General features: G+C 45.0%; 1 protein-coding gene across 1 annotated transcript; it reads left to right on the top strand.

Moving 5' to 3' along the window:
• Nucleotides 1–14,356: 14,356 nt before the first annotated feature.
• LOC110123339 (seminal plasma protein A3-like) lies at nucleotides 14,357–18,291 on the top strand. Its single transcript, XM_020871199.2, has 5 exons — nucleotides 14,357–14,432; nucleotides 15,791–15,871; nucleotides 17,001–17,024; nucleotides 17,520–17,651; nucleotides 18,146–18,291. Exons 1-5 carry the CDS (start codon nucleotides 14,357–14,359, stop codon nucleotides 18,289–18,291), a joined length of 459 nt encoding a protein of 152 aa, XP_020726858.2.
• The last annotated feature ends 469 nt before the right edge of the window (nucleotides 18,292–18,760 follow it).

The following is an 18,760-nucleotide window of genomic DNA, read 5'->3' as shown; positions in this document are numbered from 1 at the left end:
GTTGCGGTGAGCAGAGGCTGCTCCCTTGTTGCCGTGCACAGGCTTCTCATTGTTGTGGCCTCCCCTGCTGCAGGGTACAGGCCCCAGGGCTCCGTAGTTGTGGCCCATGAGCTTAGTTGCCCCACAGCATGTGAAATCTTCCCGGACCAGGGATGGAACCCACGTCCCCTGCATTGGTGGGTGGATTCTTAACCATTGAACCACCAGGAAAGCACCTATCCTATTGTTTTTGACAGTGCCTGGGATATAAATCGCTTTACATTCAGATTCTATTAAATTCAGTCAAGGGTCATTTCTGAGGCCAAGCTTTGAATTTGTCCTGACCCCCTGAGGACTCCTGTTAGTTACCTCTTTCCCTAGTTCTCTTTTGTTAGACAGTGAACCTAGGGTTTAATTTGTTGACATGGTGGGGCTACTAGTCTCCTTTTCATTGCTTACCACCAAAATCCCCATTGTTGGGGATATCCCTGGCAATCCAGTTAAGACTTTACCTTCCACTGCATGGTATGCAGATTTGATCCCTGGTCAGGGAACTAAGATCCCACATACCTCACAGCCAAAAAACAAACAAACAAAACCCTACTAAAACATAAAACAGAAGCAATATTCCAAAACATAAAATAGAAGCAATATTGTAACAAGTTCAATAGACTTTAAAAATGGCCCTCATCAAAAAATTATTTTTGATCTCCATTGCTTGCAGAGTGTCCTTCGTCATGAACTACCCCCCCACCCCCACCTCCCTTTCTGTTCCAAATAAAGTCACTTTCTGCGGGAAAAACCTTTAAGCTCTCTGTTCTCATCTGTATCTCTGAGCCACAGTTTGGGAGCTGGAGGCAAGGACAGTGGAGAGACTTTCTCAGAATGCCACTCCTGCTTTATTATTATTATTATTAACAGGACACTTGGCAGGGATGGTAGCCTCTGGTCTTCTTGGCATGCTTCTTCTGGCATGGAAAATCTTCACTACAAGCAGGCTGGAGTGAGGCTGATGGAGACCCCCGTATTCTCAGCTTGCTGCTGCTGAATGGAGCCTCGGCCCCACGACTGAAGCTGGGCTGGAGGAGACAGTCCCTAGCCTCTCGATCGCGCTTGCCTTTCCTCTATCCATCTGCGACAGGGAATGGAGCAGGGTGAGTAAAACTGGAAGCCTGCCCCGCTGACAATGATGCTATATAGTCGTTGGCTGGAGAAGGGGGATGAGGGAATCCGGCTTTTATTTTTTATTTTTATTTATTTTTAGTTTTTAAGGGTCTTCTTTGTTGAGCGAGGGCTTTCTCTAGTTGTGGCAAGCAGGGACTACTCTCCAGGGCTGCTTGAAGTCTTCTCATTGTTGTAGCTGCTCTTGTCACAGAGACGGGCTCTGTGGTGCGACGGCTTCAGTAACTGTGGCCCATGGGCTCGGTACTCGCAGTGTGTGGGTTCAACTGCCCTGAGGTGTGTGGGATCTTCCTGAACCAAGGATCGAACTGGTGTCCCTTGCATTGCAAGGTGGATTCTTAACCACGGGACCAGTGGGGAAGCCCAGGAACCTGTCTTTTTGCTACACCGAGTTAATGTTCCTTTCATCACCCAGAGCTGGAGGTACATACGGAGCATCATTCCAAATCTCACAGACTTTTGCTGTTCTACTGATATTCAGTGTATTTCCTTAAAGAAATATTTCTTCTTTTTTTTTTTTGGCCACACAGTGGCTAGCATTCGGGATCTTAGTTCCCCCAACCAGGGATGGAACTTCAGAGTCTTAACAACTGGACTGCCAGGCAGGTCCCTAAATAAATGTTTCTTTGTAAGCCATTTAGAGTGACAGAAATGAAAATTTCTTTCCTGCTTTTCTGGAACCACAGGGGAAGGTTTTCTAGTTTCCTTAACTGGATAGCCCTTAATATCACCCAGTTTTTAGTTTTGTGTGCGCTAAGTTGCTTCAGTTGTGTCTGACTCTGCAACCCTATGAACTATAGTCCACCAGGCTCCTCTGTCCACGGGATTTTCCAGACTAGAATACTGGAGTGGGTTGCCGTGCTCTTCTCCAGGTTTTTAGTTTTAGCCTCAGTTATCAATCTCCACATCACAGAAGCCAAGAATGGCAACCTCACCTGAATGGTGACTTAAAGGTCATCACCAGCTCCCATAGCCTCTATTACACCCAAAGATTAGGCTCTGGCTTCCAGGCCCTTCATTATTTCTGACACTTGTGAGTTTAACTTTGTCTCAGTCAAGTTCAGCTACTAACTCATATATTGCTTTCCAGAATATCTGATTTTTCTAAAGGGCAACATGCCCTTTGAAAAACACCAGGGGACCAAATTTGTGCCAGGTTCTACATTTAGGAATGATGCCGGGACAGAGAGCCCAATCCATCTGATGTTCTTCCAAAGATTACAGTCCGCTGGGGAAGGGGACAATTTAACTGCAAGAAGGAAGTGAGAAAACTGGTAGGACCTGACCAGTGATCCTCATACTGAGGAGTCCCAATATATTTCCAGAAAGAAATAACATTTCAGATAGGTCAGGAAAGAACAAATCCTTTATTTATTTAATATTTTAATATTTAATATTTTATGGAGCATTGTTGTTTTACCATGTTGTATGGGCTTCCCAGGCGGCTCAGTGGGTAAAGAATCCACATGCAATGCAGGAGATGCAGGCAGACGTGATTTCGATCCCCAGGTCTGGAAGATCCGCTGGAGGAGGGCATGGTACCCCACTCCAGTATCCTTGCCTGGAGCATCCCCATGGACAGAGGAGCTGGGTGGGCTAAAATCCATAGGGTGGCAAAGAGTTGGACACAACTGAGTGAGCACACACCCTGTTGTGTTGGTTTCAGGTGTATAGCAAAGCCATTTAGTTATGCATATACATGTGCTAACTCTCTTTTAGATTCTTTTCTCATATAGGTTATCACAGAGTATTAGGTAGAGTTCCCTGTGCTATACAGTAGGTCCTCATGGGTTGTCTATCTTATATAGAGTAGGATGCACGTGCTCATCCCAAGCTCCTGATTTATCCCTCCCAGCCACCATGTTTCCCCTTTGGTAATGATTTGTTTTCAAACTCTATACAGTCTGCTTCTGTTTGGTAAATAAGTTCATTTATATCTTTAAAAAAAATAGATTCCAAATGTAAGTGATATCATATGATATTTGTCTGAGTGAATGAGTGAAAGTCAGTCACTCAGTTGTGTCTAACTCTTTGCGACCCCATGGAGCCTGCCAGGCTCCTCTGTCCATGGAATTCTCCAGGCAAGAATACTAGAGGAAGTTGCCATTCCTTTCTCCAGGGGATCTTCCTGACCCAGGGACTGAACCCTTATCTCCTGCCTCTTGTGGGTCTCCTGTATTGGCAAGAGGATCCTTTACCAATGAGACACTTGGAAATCCTGACAGTACACAGGAACTAATGGGAGGGAAATCAAAAAAGAAGGGGATATGTGTATATGTATGACTGACTCATTTTGCTATGTAGTAGACGCTAATACAACATTGTAAAGCAGCTATGATGCTGTTGCTTAGTCAGTAAATCGTAACCGACGCTTTTGCGACCCCATGGACTGTAGCCCACCAGTCTCCTTTACACCTGGGATTTCCCAGGAGAGAATATTGGAGTGGGTTGCCATTTCCTTCTCCGGGGGATCTTCCCGACCCTGGGATCTGTTTGAGTCTCCTGCGCTGGCAGGCAGATTCTTTACCACTGAGCCACCAGGGAAGCCCAAAGTAACTATACTGAAATAAAAATTATTTATTAAAAAATAAGCTTATATCATAAATACTATATGCTAACAAAAACAGTAGACAGGGACTTCCCTAGTGGGCCAATGGTTAAGACTCTGAGCTTCCACTACAAGGGGCTTGGGTTCCATCCCTGGTGGTAGAACTAAAAACCCCTGTATCACAAGATGCAGCCAAAATAGGCAAACAAAAAGAAAACCAGAAGACAACTTGAGTGACTACAGGTTCAACATGCCTTGCAATCAAGTTGGCAAATTGGCCAATGGCAGGATGAAGTTCTATATTTGATTTCCAGCAATTTCAGCCCAGCAGCTCTAGGAGAAAGGGGTCAAGAAACTCTTAAGTCATTAAGGCAGCACTTGGGCTAAAAGTTTGAGTGCCTGAACTCACCTTTTTCTTTCACCACTTTGTCTGATGACATTAGGAGCAACCAACCAAGGTCATTATATTCCTTAGTTTCTCCCCAGATGTTCAAACGTATTATCAACAGAGTCACATAGAACCCTGCTTGTTATTTTAAGTGGTTGATTAGGCATATCTTACAGATATTTTGCCTAACCCTAAACCATGGACTATCAGTGGTCTCTTTACAACTGGGAGGTCACTAGTGTCTTTTATTTCGGCCACACCACACAGCTTGCAGGATCTTAGTTCCCCAACCAGGGATCAAACCCGTTCCCCTGAAGCAGAATTCAAAGCCCTAGGTCTCCTTTTAAATGCATTTCAAACCAGAGGCTTGGAAACATAAAACTGCCAGTCAATGTCCTGTACTTTTCATCTGAGAGATAAACTTGAACAGCATGCTCTCAGGTTGAGGAATGATCAAGCATTGACCAGGTGAGGTTGATTCCTATCAGGTTGAAGGGATGTTGGGGTCACCAGTTATTTAAGAAGCAAAATGACTTGGTCAGCCACAGGAGAGCAAGCTACCATGGCACTGCGTTTGGAGCTCTTTCTGATTTGGGCTGGCGTGTCTATGTTTCTACAACTGGACCCTGTGAATGGAGGTGAGAGAGGAGAGATGGGCTAGAATTGGTGAGGAAGACCCTGCCCTAGACATGGACTGATAATTAAGGTCATGATACTAATAATAGCAGTGACAAATCATCTCCCATTTCTTGAGTACGTCCCAAGGGACAGATGTTATGAAGGGCTTCACATTTTATTTAAGATTCAAGAAACTCTATGAAATTGAAACACAGATGAGTTTGGCAGCAAAGCTAAAGGCCTTTTTGAGAGCTGCCTAATTCCTGCATCTCCATTGCACCATCCCAGACACAGGCAATCTACTCCCAGGGTTGGTTATGTTGTTCGAATGAAGAGCTTTTGATGTTTGTAGAGTTGACTGTTTGAAATATTGAGTAGGCCAAGAAAAAAGTTCACTCGTTTTCGCCATAACATCATATGGAAAAACCAGAACCAACTCTTGGGCCAAGCCAGTGACAGGGACAGTGTGGTCTCAGGGCAGGTCCAATGAACAGTGCACTACAGCAGACCCTGACTTTGTGGTTGAATTCATGTATGTTCATAGGGGAGCAGTGAGAACGTGTCAGGGTCTCCCTCACCTATTCTGCGTAGCTCCCTCGTCTTCGAGTATATTGTTCAGGTAAACAAGGACTTCAAAATATAAAAGAAAATAAAAGTTAGAGATGCAAGGCAGGTCCTACTATAGATAATATTCTAGTCATGGCCCTGCTTTGTTTGTTTGTTGTTGTTGTTGTTGATGTTATTTTTTTTGTTTTTAAAAAATTTTTAATTGGAGAATAAGTGCTTTACAGTGTTTATATATGTGTGTGTGTGTGTGTGTGTGTGTGTGTGTATGTATCCCCTCACTCTTGAGACTCCTTCCAACCCCACCCACCATCCTATTCTTCTAGGTTGAAATCACAGAGGGCTGGGCTAGGCTCCCTGCGTTATATAACAGCTTCCCACTAGCTATCTGTTTAACACATGGTGGTGTAGATATGTCAGTGGTACTCTCTCGATTCATCCCACCTAACCCTAACTCTGCTTTGTTCCTGCTCCTCCTCCGTCCATCCCCCGGCTCCCACTTTTCTTCCAAATTGGTGGCTGTCTGACGGCTACTTCATCCTTCCTAAAGTAAAGGAAGGCACTGCTTCTGGTGCAGAAACCAAAGGTAATCAACAACGGAAGAGAATGACAACAAACGACAATCTAGTGCAACAAGTGTGGCAAGGTAACTGTGATGGGGATTCTCCAGAGATACTTTACAGGCAGGAGCTGATAGTACCCTCTCAGTCATGGGAGGAGGCAGGGATGCGCATTCCCCAAGAGGGCGGCCCCGGAGAGCATCAAACATGAAAGATGGCAGGGCTGGAATCTGAACCCAGAATCCAGGCTTCAGAGCTGGTGCTACATGCTGAAGTAGAAACTGTCCAAAGTCACATTTGTACACCAATCCTTACAATTTATAAATTTTTAACATGTCAACTAGTCACTTTTAATTTGTATTTCTTTGTATTTACAGGCAGGTGTATATTTCCAAATGAATTTTTTTTTTTCACTATCAAAAAAAAAACAGTAAAGCAGGAACTATGCAAAGTTAGAGAAGCCTTCCTCGTCCCCGAGGGAGGGACCACACCACATTGACCTTGACACCCCCGATGCTTAGCAGGGGGCTCTGTACACAGCAGGCTTGGAGGTGATGGGCAGGCGTGAAGGGAGATTTTGCCAGAGTTACCACAGACATCATGAAATCCTAAGTGCCAAAGAAGCAAACAATGTCTTTCTTCTTTTAGATAATAATTGTGTTTTCGCATTCATCTATGGAAACAAAAAGCATTTTGACTGCATATACCAGGGTGCCATATACCCGTGGTGTTCCCTCGATGCAGACTACATAGGAAGATGGAAATACTGCACTAGTAAAGGTAAGCATGCAGCCTGTCCTCCTGCGAGAAGCACCTGGCTTCCCGGATGAAGGGGAAAAGTCCATAATTGTCTCCTAGAGGGAAGCCTCAGGCATCTCCTGATCCAACCCTTTGTGTTCCATTCCTGTCCCTTTCTCTCTTTTTTTTTGGGGGGGTGGGGGGGTGGGGGGCTATGCTCAGTCTTTGTTGCTGGGCTCAGGTTTTCTCCAGTTGTAGCAAGTGGGTTCTACTCTTTGCTGGTGTGTGGGTCTCTCGTTGTGGTGGCTTCTATTGTTGGGGAGCATAGGCTCTAGGCACAGGGGCTTTAGTCCTTGCAGCCTGTGGGTTCTGTAGTTGAGGTATCCATGCTTATTTTCTCCTTGGTGTGTGGAATCTTCCTGGACCATGATGGAACCAGTGTCTCTTGCATTGCAAGGCATTCTTAACCACTGCAGCACCAGGGAAGCCCCACTTTCTCCTGATAACACTAAAAATAATCCTCCTGCAATTAATGTTTTCACCTACCCCTTCTATTTTTTCAGACTATGCCAAATGTGTCTTTCCCTTTATCTATCAAGGCAAGTCATAGGACACTTGCACAGCAGCTGGGAGTTCTACTTCGACCCTTTGGTGCTCACTCTCTCGAAACTATGACCAGGATGGAGTTTGGAAGCGTTGCTAGCAGTACAAAGAGGTAAGAGTGTCCAGGGAGGATGGGTAGAAACAGGGGTAAGCAGGGAAGAGAAAGGGCTAGGTAAAGAGGTGGAGTCAGATGCCAGAGTGAGAAGGAGGGAGGAGGCAGGGGGAGAGAGGGGATGAGGGAGAAAGATGCAGGGCAAAGAGTGAGGAGCAGAGGTTCACGAGAAGAACGATACAGATATGAGGATGAGGAAAAGGGGAAGGAAAGATGGAAACAGAGGAAGAGACAAAGGCAAAATGCCAGAGAAGCGGAGAGGCGAGTCCAGAAGAAAGAGAGGTTGAAGGATGACAAATGGAAGGAGGAGTATCTGGGGAGGGTCAGTAGCAAGAGATGATGGAGGGAAGGTGAGAAAGGGGTAGAGAGGCCAACACAGTCTTAGGAGCAGGTGTGAGACAGTAGGAGTCAAGATGGGATGAACAGAAAGCAAAGGAGAAACAGATCTTTGCCCTCTGTGGGGCTGACTGGAAAACAAAACAGACTTCATTAACACTGCTCTCAAAATTATGTTCATTTATGGTCCAGTGCATCCACCCATGGCCATGGATGCAATCAAGCCTTTGAAACTTCTGTGGAGGAAATCAAGAACTCTCAAGAGAAGGTGATTCTCTGAGTGACAGAAGTGAAGTACTTTCCCTACCTCTCCACCATGTTCCCCCTGTGCATGGGTCCAATCAATAAACACTTTCTCTGAAGGTGTGGTCTTATTTTTTTTTCCTCCACAAAGAAACCTGTGTATCAAATGGGATGGTCTCAGTGTGCTCCGGTTAACCAGGCAGGATTTTCTTGTTTTCCTTTCCCTTCCTTGGGGTCCCGATGGAACATCAAAGCACATCACAATTGTCCTTCCTGGGGGTCTGATTGACAGGTGAAGACCGGGTGGTAAGACCAGAAGTGGGGTGGGAGGAGAATCCCAGAGGGCACCAAGGGCCCATGCTTGTCGTAAGAGATTTTTCTTTTCCCAGCTTAGCTGAAGTGTTATTTCTTCCTGGAGTTGTTCTCTGATTTCTTAGTATAAGGAGTCCCATCATGTCTTTTCAGTTCATCCTTTCTCTCCTTACAATTAAACTGCCCATCTCTCCAGGGGGCCTGTAATTGGGGTGGGGGAAGACAAGATGGATTGTGTTTACCCTGGTCTCAGTCCTAAATGCAGAATCTAACATATCCATAGGAATTTTAGACAAATATTTTTTCCATCACTAACAGGGCCTGATTGAGAGAAGGTTAAATTCACAGGCGTCAGAAATAATGAAGGGCCTGAAAAGACCTGATCACTAAATTTTGCCCTGAAAAATCACGCAGTGCCTATCACAAAAACAGAAATATAGACCAACAGAATACGATAGAAAGCCCAGACATTAACCCATGCACCCATGGGTACTTTATATTTGACAAAGGAGGCAAGAATAGACAACGAGTGGAACTGGGAAACATTTACAGCTACATGTAAAAGAATGAAATTAGAACACTTCCTAGCACCATACACAAAGAGAAACTCAAAATGGACTAAAGACCTAAATGTAAGACTGGAAACTTGAAAACTCTTAGAGGAAAACACAGGCAGAACACTCTCTGACATAAATCACAGCAAGATCCTCTATGATCTGCCTCTTAGAGTCATGGAAATAAAAACAAAAATAAACAAGTAGGGTAGGGCCTAATTAAACGTAAAAGCTTTTGCACAGCAAAGAAAACTGTAAAGAAGGTGAAAAGACAACCTTCAGCTTGGGGAGGAAATAACAGCAAATGAAAAATTGACAAAGGATTAATTTCCAAAATATACAAGCAGCTCTTGCAACTCAATACCAGAAAAACAAACAATCCAATCAAAAAGTGAGCAGATGACTTAAACAGATATTTCTCCAGAGAAGACATATAGATGGCTAACAAACACATGAAAAGATGTTCAACTTCTTTCATTATTAGAGACATGCCAATAAAAACTACAATGAGGTATCACCTCACACTGGTCAGAAAGGCCATCATCAAAATCTCTACACACAATAAATGCTAGAGAGGGTGTGGGGAAAAGGGAACCCGCTTACACTGTTGGTGGGAATGTAGATTGATGCAGCCACGATCGAAGACCGTATGGTGATTCCTTGAAAAAGTGGGAATAAACCTATCACATGACCTTTCCATATCTTGTTACCAAAAGGTACGCATGGGGAGTCTGGCTGCTTGCCGCTCAAAAGCCAGTAAACAGGCCAGGTTGGTGGAAAGGCAAGTTTGCTTTATTTCAGATGCTGGCAACTGGGGGTGGTAGCGTGGCGGACATCTGTCGAAAGGCCGACTCCCTGCCTGACAAGCAGAGGGTGAGAGTTTTATAGACAAAGTGTGTGTGTGTGGGTTACATGCAGAAACAGTACCGTCATCTCTAAGAGTCATCTTCAAATTGCTCATCAGTGGTCTGACCAGCATCATTTTGAATGTTTTAGGTGCAGTTAATCTTCAGTTCCAGGGTCTGTTTGTTCCCATTTCTTTGTGATCAGTCCTTGAAATTGTGCCAACTCAAGTCCTGGGTACAGTCTGGTCATCATGCAGTGAACCTCTCCACCTGGTGTTTTCGTATCTATAAGACAGCCCACAGGATATGGCTCAGAACATTATCTAGAGCCCCTGAGAAAGAACTAAAGGTCCTTGACTATGCTTAAAGACTACGTTACTATTATTTAGTCTCCTTAGATTGTTTTTGTTTCCGCATTTATTTCTCTGATTAAACTTGTTCTTTGACTAAAGTTTTCCACAGGCAAAAGGCAGGCAGAAGGTGTGGGGGGTGGGGGTGGGGGTGGGCACAAAGATCATAGAGTCCTGCTCCGTTTCAATCTCAGTACTGGGCACATACCCAAAGAAAATCGTAATTGAAAAAAAAAAAAAACGTATAGCTCAATATTCATTGCAGCACTGTTTACAAGAGCTAGGGCATGGAAGCAACCTTAATGTCCACTGACAGACAAATGGATAAAGAAGTTGTGGTACATACATACAACGGAATATTACTCAGCCATAAAAAGGAACCCATTTGAGTCGGTTCTAATAAGGTGGTTCAGTCGCTCAGTTGCGTCCGACTCTTTGTGACCCCGAGGACTATACAGTCCATGGAATTCTCCAGGCCAGAATACTGGAGTAGGTAGCCAGAGTGAAATAAGTCAGAAAAAGGAAAACAAATATCATATGCTAATGCATATATATAGAATCTAGAAGATGGTACTGGTGAACCCTATTTGCAGGGCAGCAATGGAGACTTAGAGAACAGACTTGTGGACACAGTCTGGGAAGAGAGGGTGGAGAAAAAGAAAGTAGCATGGAAACAAATACATTCCTGTATGTAGAATAGATAGCCAGTGGGAATTGCTCAAATCAGGGCTCTGTGACAAACTATAGGGGTGGGATGGGGTGGGAGGTGGGGGGGAGGTTTAAGAGGGAGGGGACATATGTATACTTACGCTAATTCACACTGAGGTATGACAGAAATCAACACAATATTATAGAGCAATTGTCCTTCAATCAAAAAGAAATAAATTTAAATTAAAAAAAAAACACTCAGTACCTATTCCACTCAGCGGAATCCTTGGGACCTGGTGATAGACTTTCAGTCACCATCCAGGGAAGAGATACACAGACTTTTAATCACTGTGCAGCAAGGAGGTATGGATAGAATGTTTGTCCTCTGTGACTTAAGGCCAGTAACTCAGGGCTTCACTTGCAACCAGGAGGTAAAAATAAAACATAATTTTTAAGTTAAATAATAAAACGTTTTAACCGAAAATGTTTTAATAAAAATAAATAAAAAGAAACCAGGGGCTTCCCTGGTGGCTCAGTAGTAAGGAATCTGTCTGCCATGTTGGAAACATTGGTTCCATCCCTGGTCTGGGAAGATTCCACTTTTCCCAGAGCAACTAAGCTCACGTATCCCAACTACTGAGCCTGCTCTAGAGCCCAGGAACTGCACCTACTGAAACCTGAAGTGCCCTAGAGCCTGTGACTTGCGACAAGAGAGGCTACCACAATGAGACGCTCCCGGACCACAACTAGAGACTAGCCCCTAGTTGCCACAACTAGAGAAAAGCCTGAACCACAATGAAGACCCAACAGAGAAAAAAATTAAATGAATAAATAAAAAGTATAAAAAAAACTAATGGGAGAGAAATCCAAAAAGGAGTGGAGATATACATGGCTGATTTATTTTGCTCTGCAATAGAAGCTAACATAAGGTTGTAAAGCAAGTATGTTGTTGCTGCTGTTGTTTAGTCACCAGCTCATGTCCAGCTCTTTTGTAACCTCCGTGGACTGTAGCTCTCAAAAATCCTCTGTCCACGGGATTTCCTAGGGAATAACACTGGACTGGGCTGCCATTTCCTTCTCCAGGGGATCTTCTCAACCCATGAATTGAACTTGCGTCCCCTGCGTGGGCAGGGGTATTCTTTACCCCTGAACCACCAGGGAAACCTAAAGCAACTATAATGCAATAGAAGTTATTTTTATAAAAATAAATAAGCTCTATATCATAAATACTGTATGCTAACAACAACAAAAGAAGTAGACAGGAATTTCCCTGGTGGTCCAGTGGTGAACACTCTGAGCTTCCACCGGTCGTTGTACTAAGAAATCCCACTCTTAGTTGCTTAGTTGTTCTGGGAAAAGTGGAATCTTTCCAGACCAGGGATGGAACCAATGTCTCCAGCCTGGCAGACAGATTCCTTACTAGTGAGCCACCAGGCAGTGAGGCCCAGCGACAACCAACAAACAAAAAAAACAGTAGATTCCCTGAGAAGCTGACAGATCAACTTGCCTTAGAATCAAGTTGGCTAATCAGCCAATGGCAGGATGAGGTTCTATGTTTGATTTCTAGCAGTTTCAGCCCAGCAGCTCTAGCAGAAAGGGATCAAGAACCTCTTAAGTCATTTAGGCAGCAGTTGGACTGAAAGTTGGAATTCCTGAGCTCCCCTCTTTCTTTCACCAGTGACATTAGGAGCAAGCCCCCAAGACCATTATATTCCCTAGGTTCCCCTCAAATGTTCAAAAGTACCACCTACAGAGTCGCAGAGCAACTTGACTGTTGTAAGTGGTTGATTAGGCCTATCTAACAGATATTTTGCCTGATTCTAAAACAGTTCACATCATGGACTATAAGTCATCTCAAGCTAGGAGATAGTAGGTCTCTGGGCTGGACACCTGGTGTTCGTGAAGTGGAGCAAAATTCAAGTAGAATTCAGACACTCCAAGGACAAAGCTAGTGGCAGGAGCTGAGCTCTGCTAAAACAAACAGATAAGATGCCCACTCCTGAGGGTCAAGAGGTCTTGGCTGACTGCCCATCCGCACTTGTCCAGAAAGGCTTCTTGGAGTCAAAGAAGGAAGCGGCCCCACTCCAGAATAAGTGCAGACAAGCAGCCATAGACCTCTGTGTTGGGATCCATCTTAGCAAAATGTTAAGCACACGTCTTGCAGAGGGTCCAAGGACCAGACAGCTGTGAAGAAAGAAACAAGATAATTGACCAAACGTGAAAAGAGGCCTGGAAGGACTGTCCTATAAAAGTGGTGTAGATCACCTCTTCACCTCACACCTCCTCCTTCAGGTTGCCTGCACTCCTCTCCTGTCAGGAAGCATTTAACAAGAGGCTTCCTGTGTGCTGTTTTGGATCTGTCAGGAACCCCCTGGCCCTTATTAATTCCTGAATATTCAGGAATTAAGAGGAGAGGCACGCCTTTCCGGGGCTGAGGAATCCAGGCATTTCTCATTACAGTGATAAGTACCCGCTTCCTTTTTATGAGCCAAATGGTAAGGGGTGATTGTTTGCAACTCTCTCTTTGATAGGGATCATCTTATGTTTTGTAAGCCTGGAATTTTAATCTTTGTCTTTGCTGAGAATAACCACCTTGTAAGACAGTATATATGCCCACACCATGTTGATTAAAACACCTTTGCTCCATCAGAGCTTTGATTCCGGGTCTTTCTTTCTTTCTTTCTATTCTTTCTGTCTTTCTCTCTCTCTTTCTGGCTAATTCCTTGGAACGCGGGGGCTCGTTGAGCTCACTTTCTTGCCCAGCTTCTAAGACCCTCTTGAGAAGGGCCACTGCGCCTTCACCCACTCGAGAGGGCGCCTGGTGCCTACGAGAGGCAACGCGAGCCCTAAGAATAGGACTCTATCGGCTTTCTGTGTAAACCAGGGGATATCAGCCTCTCTCTCTCTCTTACTCTCCGGACCACCAGGTTCCGGTCCATTAAAGGACCAACAAGCGCTATCAGCCTCTTTCTCTCTCTTACTTTCTTATCGTCGACTCTGGACCACCAGGTTCTGGTCCATTAAAGGACCAACACTCTCAGGGTGTGTGTCTCTGCCTGACTTCTGACCTACTAGATTCTTCTCATTAGAGAGGATGGTCACACCCTTTCTCTCCCTGGCTGCGCATCTCTGCCTAACTTCTGAGTTGGATAAACACACTTTTTCTGTGTGGTCTCGCATCTGTTGTGCAGCATCTCTAATAATAACCTTGGTACTTGTTTTTACAGTTTTTGATTCCTTGAAACTTTCTTGCTTTCAAACAGGGGCAAGAGCCAGGGCTCCTTAGCTTCTAGACCCTAGCCTAAGCTGGTTTAGTGGCTAGGACTCCTAGTTTTCATCCAGGTGACCAGATTTAATTCCAGGGCAGGGAACTAGGGTCTCTCCAGAGGACTCCTCACTGCTCTCCCTCCGAGATCTGTTGCTTTAAGCCTGGGAGTTCATTAGTGTCTTTTCCTATTTATTGGTCACACAGTGAGACTTGCAGGATCTTACTTCCCAACCAGGGATCAAATCTATGCCTCAGCAGTGGAAGACGGAGTCCTAGGCCTTGTGTTTTAAATGCATTTCAAACCCCTGAGGCTTGGAGACATTAGACTGCCAGCCAATGTCCTGTACTTTGCATCTGAGAGATAAACTTGCCCTGCATACTCTCAGGCTGGGGAATAATCAAGCATTGACAAGGTGAGGCTGCTTCTTATCAGGTTGAAGGGATGTTGGGGTCACTGGTTAAATAAGAAGCAGATTGACATTGGTCAGCCACAGGAGAGCAAGCTACCATGGCACTGCGTTTGGGGCTCTTTCTGATTTGGGCTGGTGCGTCTGTGTTTCTACAACTGCACCCTGTGAATGCAGGTGAGGGAGGGGAGACGGGCTAGAATTGGTGAGAGAGACCCTGCACCAGACACGGCGATTGTGCCGTGCTCAGCAGCTCAGTCGTGTCTGACCCCTTTGCAGCCCACTTGACTGTAGCCCGTCAGGTTCTCTATCCATGGAATTTCCCAGGTTCTTTTCCATGGAATACTGCAGTGGGTTGCCATTTCTTCCCCAGGGGGTCTTCCCGACCCAGGGAGCAAACCCACACCTCCTGCATTGGCAGGTGGGTTCTTTAATGCTGAACCACCAGGGACACCCACCCCAGACGTGGACTAATGAGTAAAAGTCATGACAATAATAGTACTGTGATCAATACCACTGCCATCTCTTGAATGTGTCAGAAGGGCCAGCCGCTATGACACTTACATTTTATTTAATTTTCCAGCAACTCTATGAACTTGAAACCCAGGTGAGTTTGGCAACAGAGCCAAAGGCCTTTCTGGGAGCTGTCTCATTCCTAAATCTCCATTGCACTGTCCCAGACATGGGCAACCTATGTCAGGGTTGGTTATGTTGTTCAAATGAAAGAGTTTTTAATGTTTGTAGAGTTGACTGTTTGAAATATTGGGTTGGCCATAAAAAGATCCTTCCTGTTTTGCTGTATCATTGTATTGAAAAACCAGGACCAACTTTTGGGCCAACCCAGGAACAGGGACCATGTGGTCTCAGGGCAGGTCCAAAGAACAGTGAGTGTCTGACTTTGCGGTTGAATCCATGTGTCTCAGTAGGGGAGCAATGCAAATGTGTCAGGGTCTCCCTCACCTGTTCTGTTTACCCTCTAGTCATCCAGTATACCTGTTCAGGGTAAATAAGGACTTCAGAATATTAAAGAAAATAAAACAGATGCAGGGCATGTCCTACTACTGACAATAGTCTGGTTGTGGCTCTGCTTTGGGCTTTTTTGGTTGCTGTTGCTATTTTTTTGTTGTTCTTATTTTGTTTTTTATTTTTAATTGGAGGATAACTGCTTTACAATGTTGTGTTGATTTCTGCTGTAAGACAATGCAAATCAGCCACACATATATATATATATATGTGTGTGTGTGTGTATTTATGCAGTCTATGGTGTAGCATATATATATATATATATATATATATAATATATATATATCCATCGCCTCCCTCTCAAGCCTCCCTCCCACCCCCCATCCTCTAGGTTGATGCAGAGAGTGCCAGGCTGGGCTCCCTGTGTTATACCGCACCTTCCCACTATCTGTTTTACACATGGTGGTGTATATATGACAATGCTCCTCTCTCAATTCATCCCAACTAACCCTAAACCTGCTTTGTTCTTACTCCTCTTCCATCCATCTCCTCTGCTCCTGCCTTTCTTCTAGATAAGCCGCTGATGGATGAGTACTACCTTCTTCCTCAAATTTACACTACAGAAGTTCCTGGCACCTTTGCTGATAGTAAAGGTAATCAATCACTGAAGAGAAAGACAACAAAACAACAATCAAATGCAACAAACTAACATGCGCGTCCTGGTCACTGTGATGGGGATCCTCCAATGATACGTAAGGGCAGGAACTAATTTTAACCTCTCAGTCACAGGAGGAGGCAGGTGGGCACATTCCCCAAGAGGGCTTATCCCGAGAGCATCAGGGATATGCCTCTGTAGATGGTGGGGCTGGAATCTGAACCCAGGGTCCGGGATTCAGAGCTGGTGTCACATGATAAAGTAGCAACTCCCCAGATTCACATCAGTACACCAATCCTCACAACTTAAGTACTTTTAACATGTCAACTAGCCACTCTTCACATTTATTTCTTTGTATCTACAGACACATGTATATCTCTAAATAAAATTTCTTTTCACTGTCAAAGTAAAAACTGCCTACAGTCAGAGAACCCTTCCCAGTCCCTGAGGGAGGGACTATATCATATTGACCTTGACATCTCAAATGTATAGCTGGATGCTAAGGAAGATAAATGGAAGGAAGAGACTCTGGGAAGGATTAGTGGCAAGAGAAAGTAAGAGGGAGGCACAGAGAAGACAGCACAATCTTTGGTGTAGGCATGACAGAGCAGGAGTCGACGTGGGAAGAGCAAGCGCATAGGGGAGACAGTGTGTCCCGGTTTTCTGCTTGAATCCCTGTGTGTCCTCCGGGAGCAATGAGAACATAAAAGTTAGAGATGCAGGGCAGGTCCCACTACAGATGATGTTCTGGTTGTGGCTCTGCTGTGTTCTTTTGTTATTTTTTTCTTATTTTGGTTTTGTGTTTATTTTTAATTGGAGGATAATTGCTTTATAATCTTGTGTTGATTTCTGCCACACAACAACACAAATCAGCCATAGTATATACATTTGCCCTTCTCTTGAGCCTCCCTCTCACCTCAGCCCCTATCCTACTCCTTTACGTTGACAGTACAGAGCGCCAGGCTGGGATCCCTGTGTTAAATAGCAGCTTCCCACTAGCTAGCTATTTTACTCAAGATGGTGCATATATGTCAATGCTACTCTCGCAATTCCTCCCTCCTAATCCTAACCCTATTTTGTTTTTGCTCTTCCTCCGTCAACCTCCTCAATGCCTGCTTTTCTTCTAGTGGAGGAACCACATAAGGAAGAAAGTACGTATCCCAAAGTCTACTTTCCTTGTTCACTTCCTTGAGGTAATCAACAAGGAATAGAATGACAGGAAAACAACAATCAAATGCAATAAACTAACGCATGTGCCCTGGTAACTGTGATGGGGATCCCCCAAAGATACTTTACAGGCAAGAGCGAATTTTATCCTCTGTCACAAGAGGAGGCAGGTGTACATATTCCCCAAGGGGGTGACCCCAGAGAGCATCAGGGGTGACGGATGTGTAGACGGTGGGGCCGGAACCTGAACCCAGGGTCCGGACTTCAGATCTGGTGCCACATGCTAAAGTAGAGGCTGTCCAAAGTTAAAGAAATCTCCTGGTCCCTGAGGGAGGGACCACAATAGATGGACCTTGACATCCCCAGCGCTTAGCGGGGGACTCTGTTCATGACAGTCTCGAATGGAGACTTTGCCAGAGTTACCAGAGATCATGAAAGCCTACGAGTCAAAGAAGGGAACAAGGACTTTCTTCTTCCAGGTCCTTCATGTGCTTTCCCATTCACCTATAGAGGCGTAAAGTATTATAAGTGCACGTCCGTAGATTTCACAACTGAATGGTGCTCTCTCGATGAACATTATGTAGGAAGACGGAAAACATGTAGTCATGAAGGTAAGCGGGCAGCTTGTCTTCATATGAGGAGCACATGTCTTCCCAGATGAAGAGGGTTGGTTCCTAATTGTCTCCTAGATGGAAGCCTCAGACAGCTTCTGACCCAACCCCATGAATTCCATTCATGCCTGTTTCTGGGTCTTATTTTCTTGGCTGTGCTTAGTCTTGTTGCTGCCTGTGGGCTTTCTCTAGTTGCAAAAAGTGGGGGCTGCTCTTCCTCGGTGTGTGGGTTTCTCATTGCAGTGACTTCTCTTGTGGAGGTCAGGCTCTGGGTGCACCAGCTTCTGTAATTGCCATGTGTGGACTCAGTGGTTGAGGCACCCGGGCTTAATTGTTCCTCAGCATTGGTTTCTTCCTGGACCAGGGATTGAGCCAATGTCTCTTGCATTGCAAGGCATTCTTAACCACTGGACCACCAGGCAAGCCCCCTTTTCTTTTGATAAGCCTAAAAATAACCCTCCCACCATTAATGTTTTCACCCATTCTTTTTTCAGACCGTCCCAAATGCCACTTCCCCTTTACATATCGCAAGAAACGATATTTCCGTTGCACAACAGAAGGGAGTGCGTATGGTTACGCTTGGTGTTCACTCACTGCAAACTTTGAGCAAGATTACATTTGGCAGTATTGCGACCGATAAAAAAAAAAAGGTGAGAGTGTTCTGGGGAGGATGGGAAGAGACAGGGGTGAGCAGGGAAGAGGCAGAGCTGGATGAAGAGGTGGAGTCAGATGCCCAGTGAAGAGGGAGGAAGCAGGTGGACGGACGGGATGATGAAGAAAGATGCAGGAGGGACAGTGAGGAGCAGAGTTTCATGAGGAGAAACACAGAGAGGATGAAGAGAAGAAAGGGGACAAAAGATGCAAACAGAGGAAGAGACAAAGGCAAAATGCAAACAGTGGAGAGAGGTGAGTCCCAGAGGGAAGAAGAAAGAGAGTTTGCAGGATGACCAATGGAAGGAGGAGGATCTGGAGAGGATCAGTGCCAAGGCAAGGTGGAAGAGAAGGTGAAAGAGGGGCAGAGACAGGACAACATAATCTTGAAGCAGGCATGAGACAGCAGGAATCGAGATAGAAAGAGCAGAGAGCAAAGGAGAACTAGATGTTTGTCC

The sequence above is a fragment of the Odocoileus virginianus genome, chromosome 20, assembly GCF_023699985.2.
Source record: "Odocoileus virginianus isolate 20LAN1187 ecotype Illinois chromosome 20, Ovbor_1.2, whole genome shotgun sequence".
Classification (NCBI taxonomy): domain Eukaryota; kingdom Metazoa; phylum Chordata; class Mammalia; order Artiodactyla; family Cervidae; genus Odocoileus; species Odocoileus virginianus.
Note: the sequence above shows the minus strand (reverse complement) of the source record. Positions and strands in the feature narration are given on the sequence as shown.

Excerpts from the sequence above, each read along its gene's own strand:
- LOC110123339 (XM_020871199.2), top strand. The coding sequence starts at position 14,357 with ATGGCACTGCGTTTGGGGCTCTTTCTGATTTGGGCTGGTGCGTCTGTG. Across the intron at positions 14,433-15,790 it reads ACTGCACCCTGTGAATGCAG|ATAAGCCGCTGATGGATGAG; the intron begins GTGAGGGAGGGG and ends CCTTTCTTCTAG. Across the intron at positions 15,872-17,000 it reads CACCTTTGCTGATAGTAAAG|TGGAGGAACCACATAAGGAA; the intron begins GTAATCAATCAC and ends CTTTTCTTCTAG.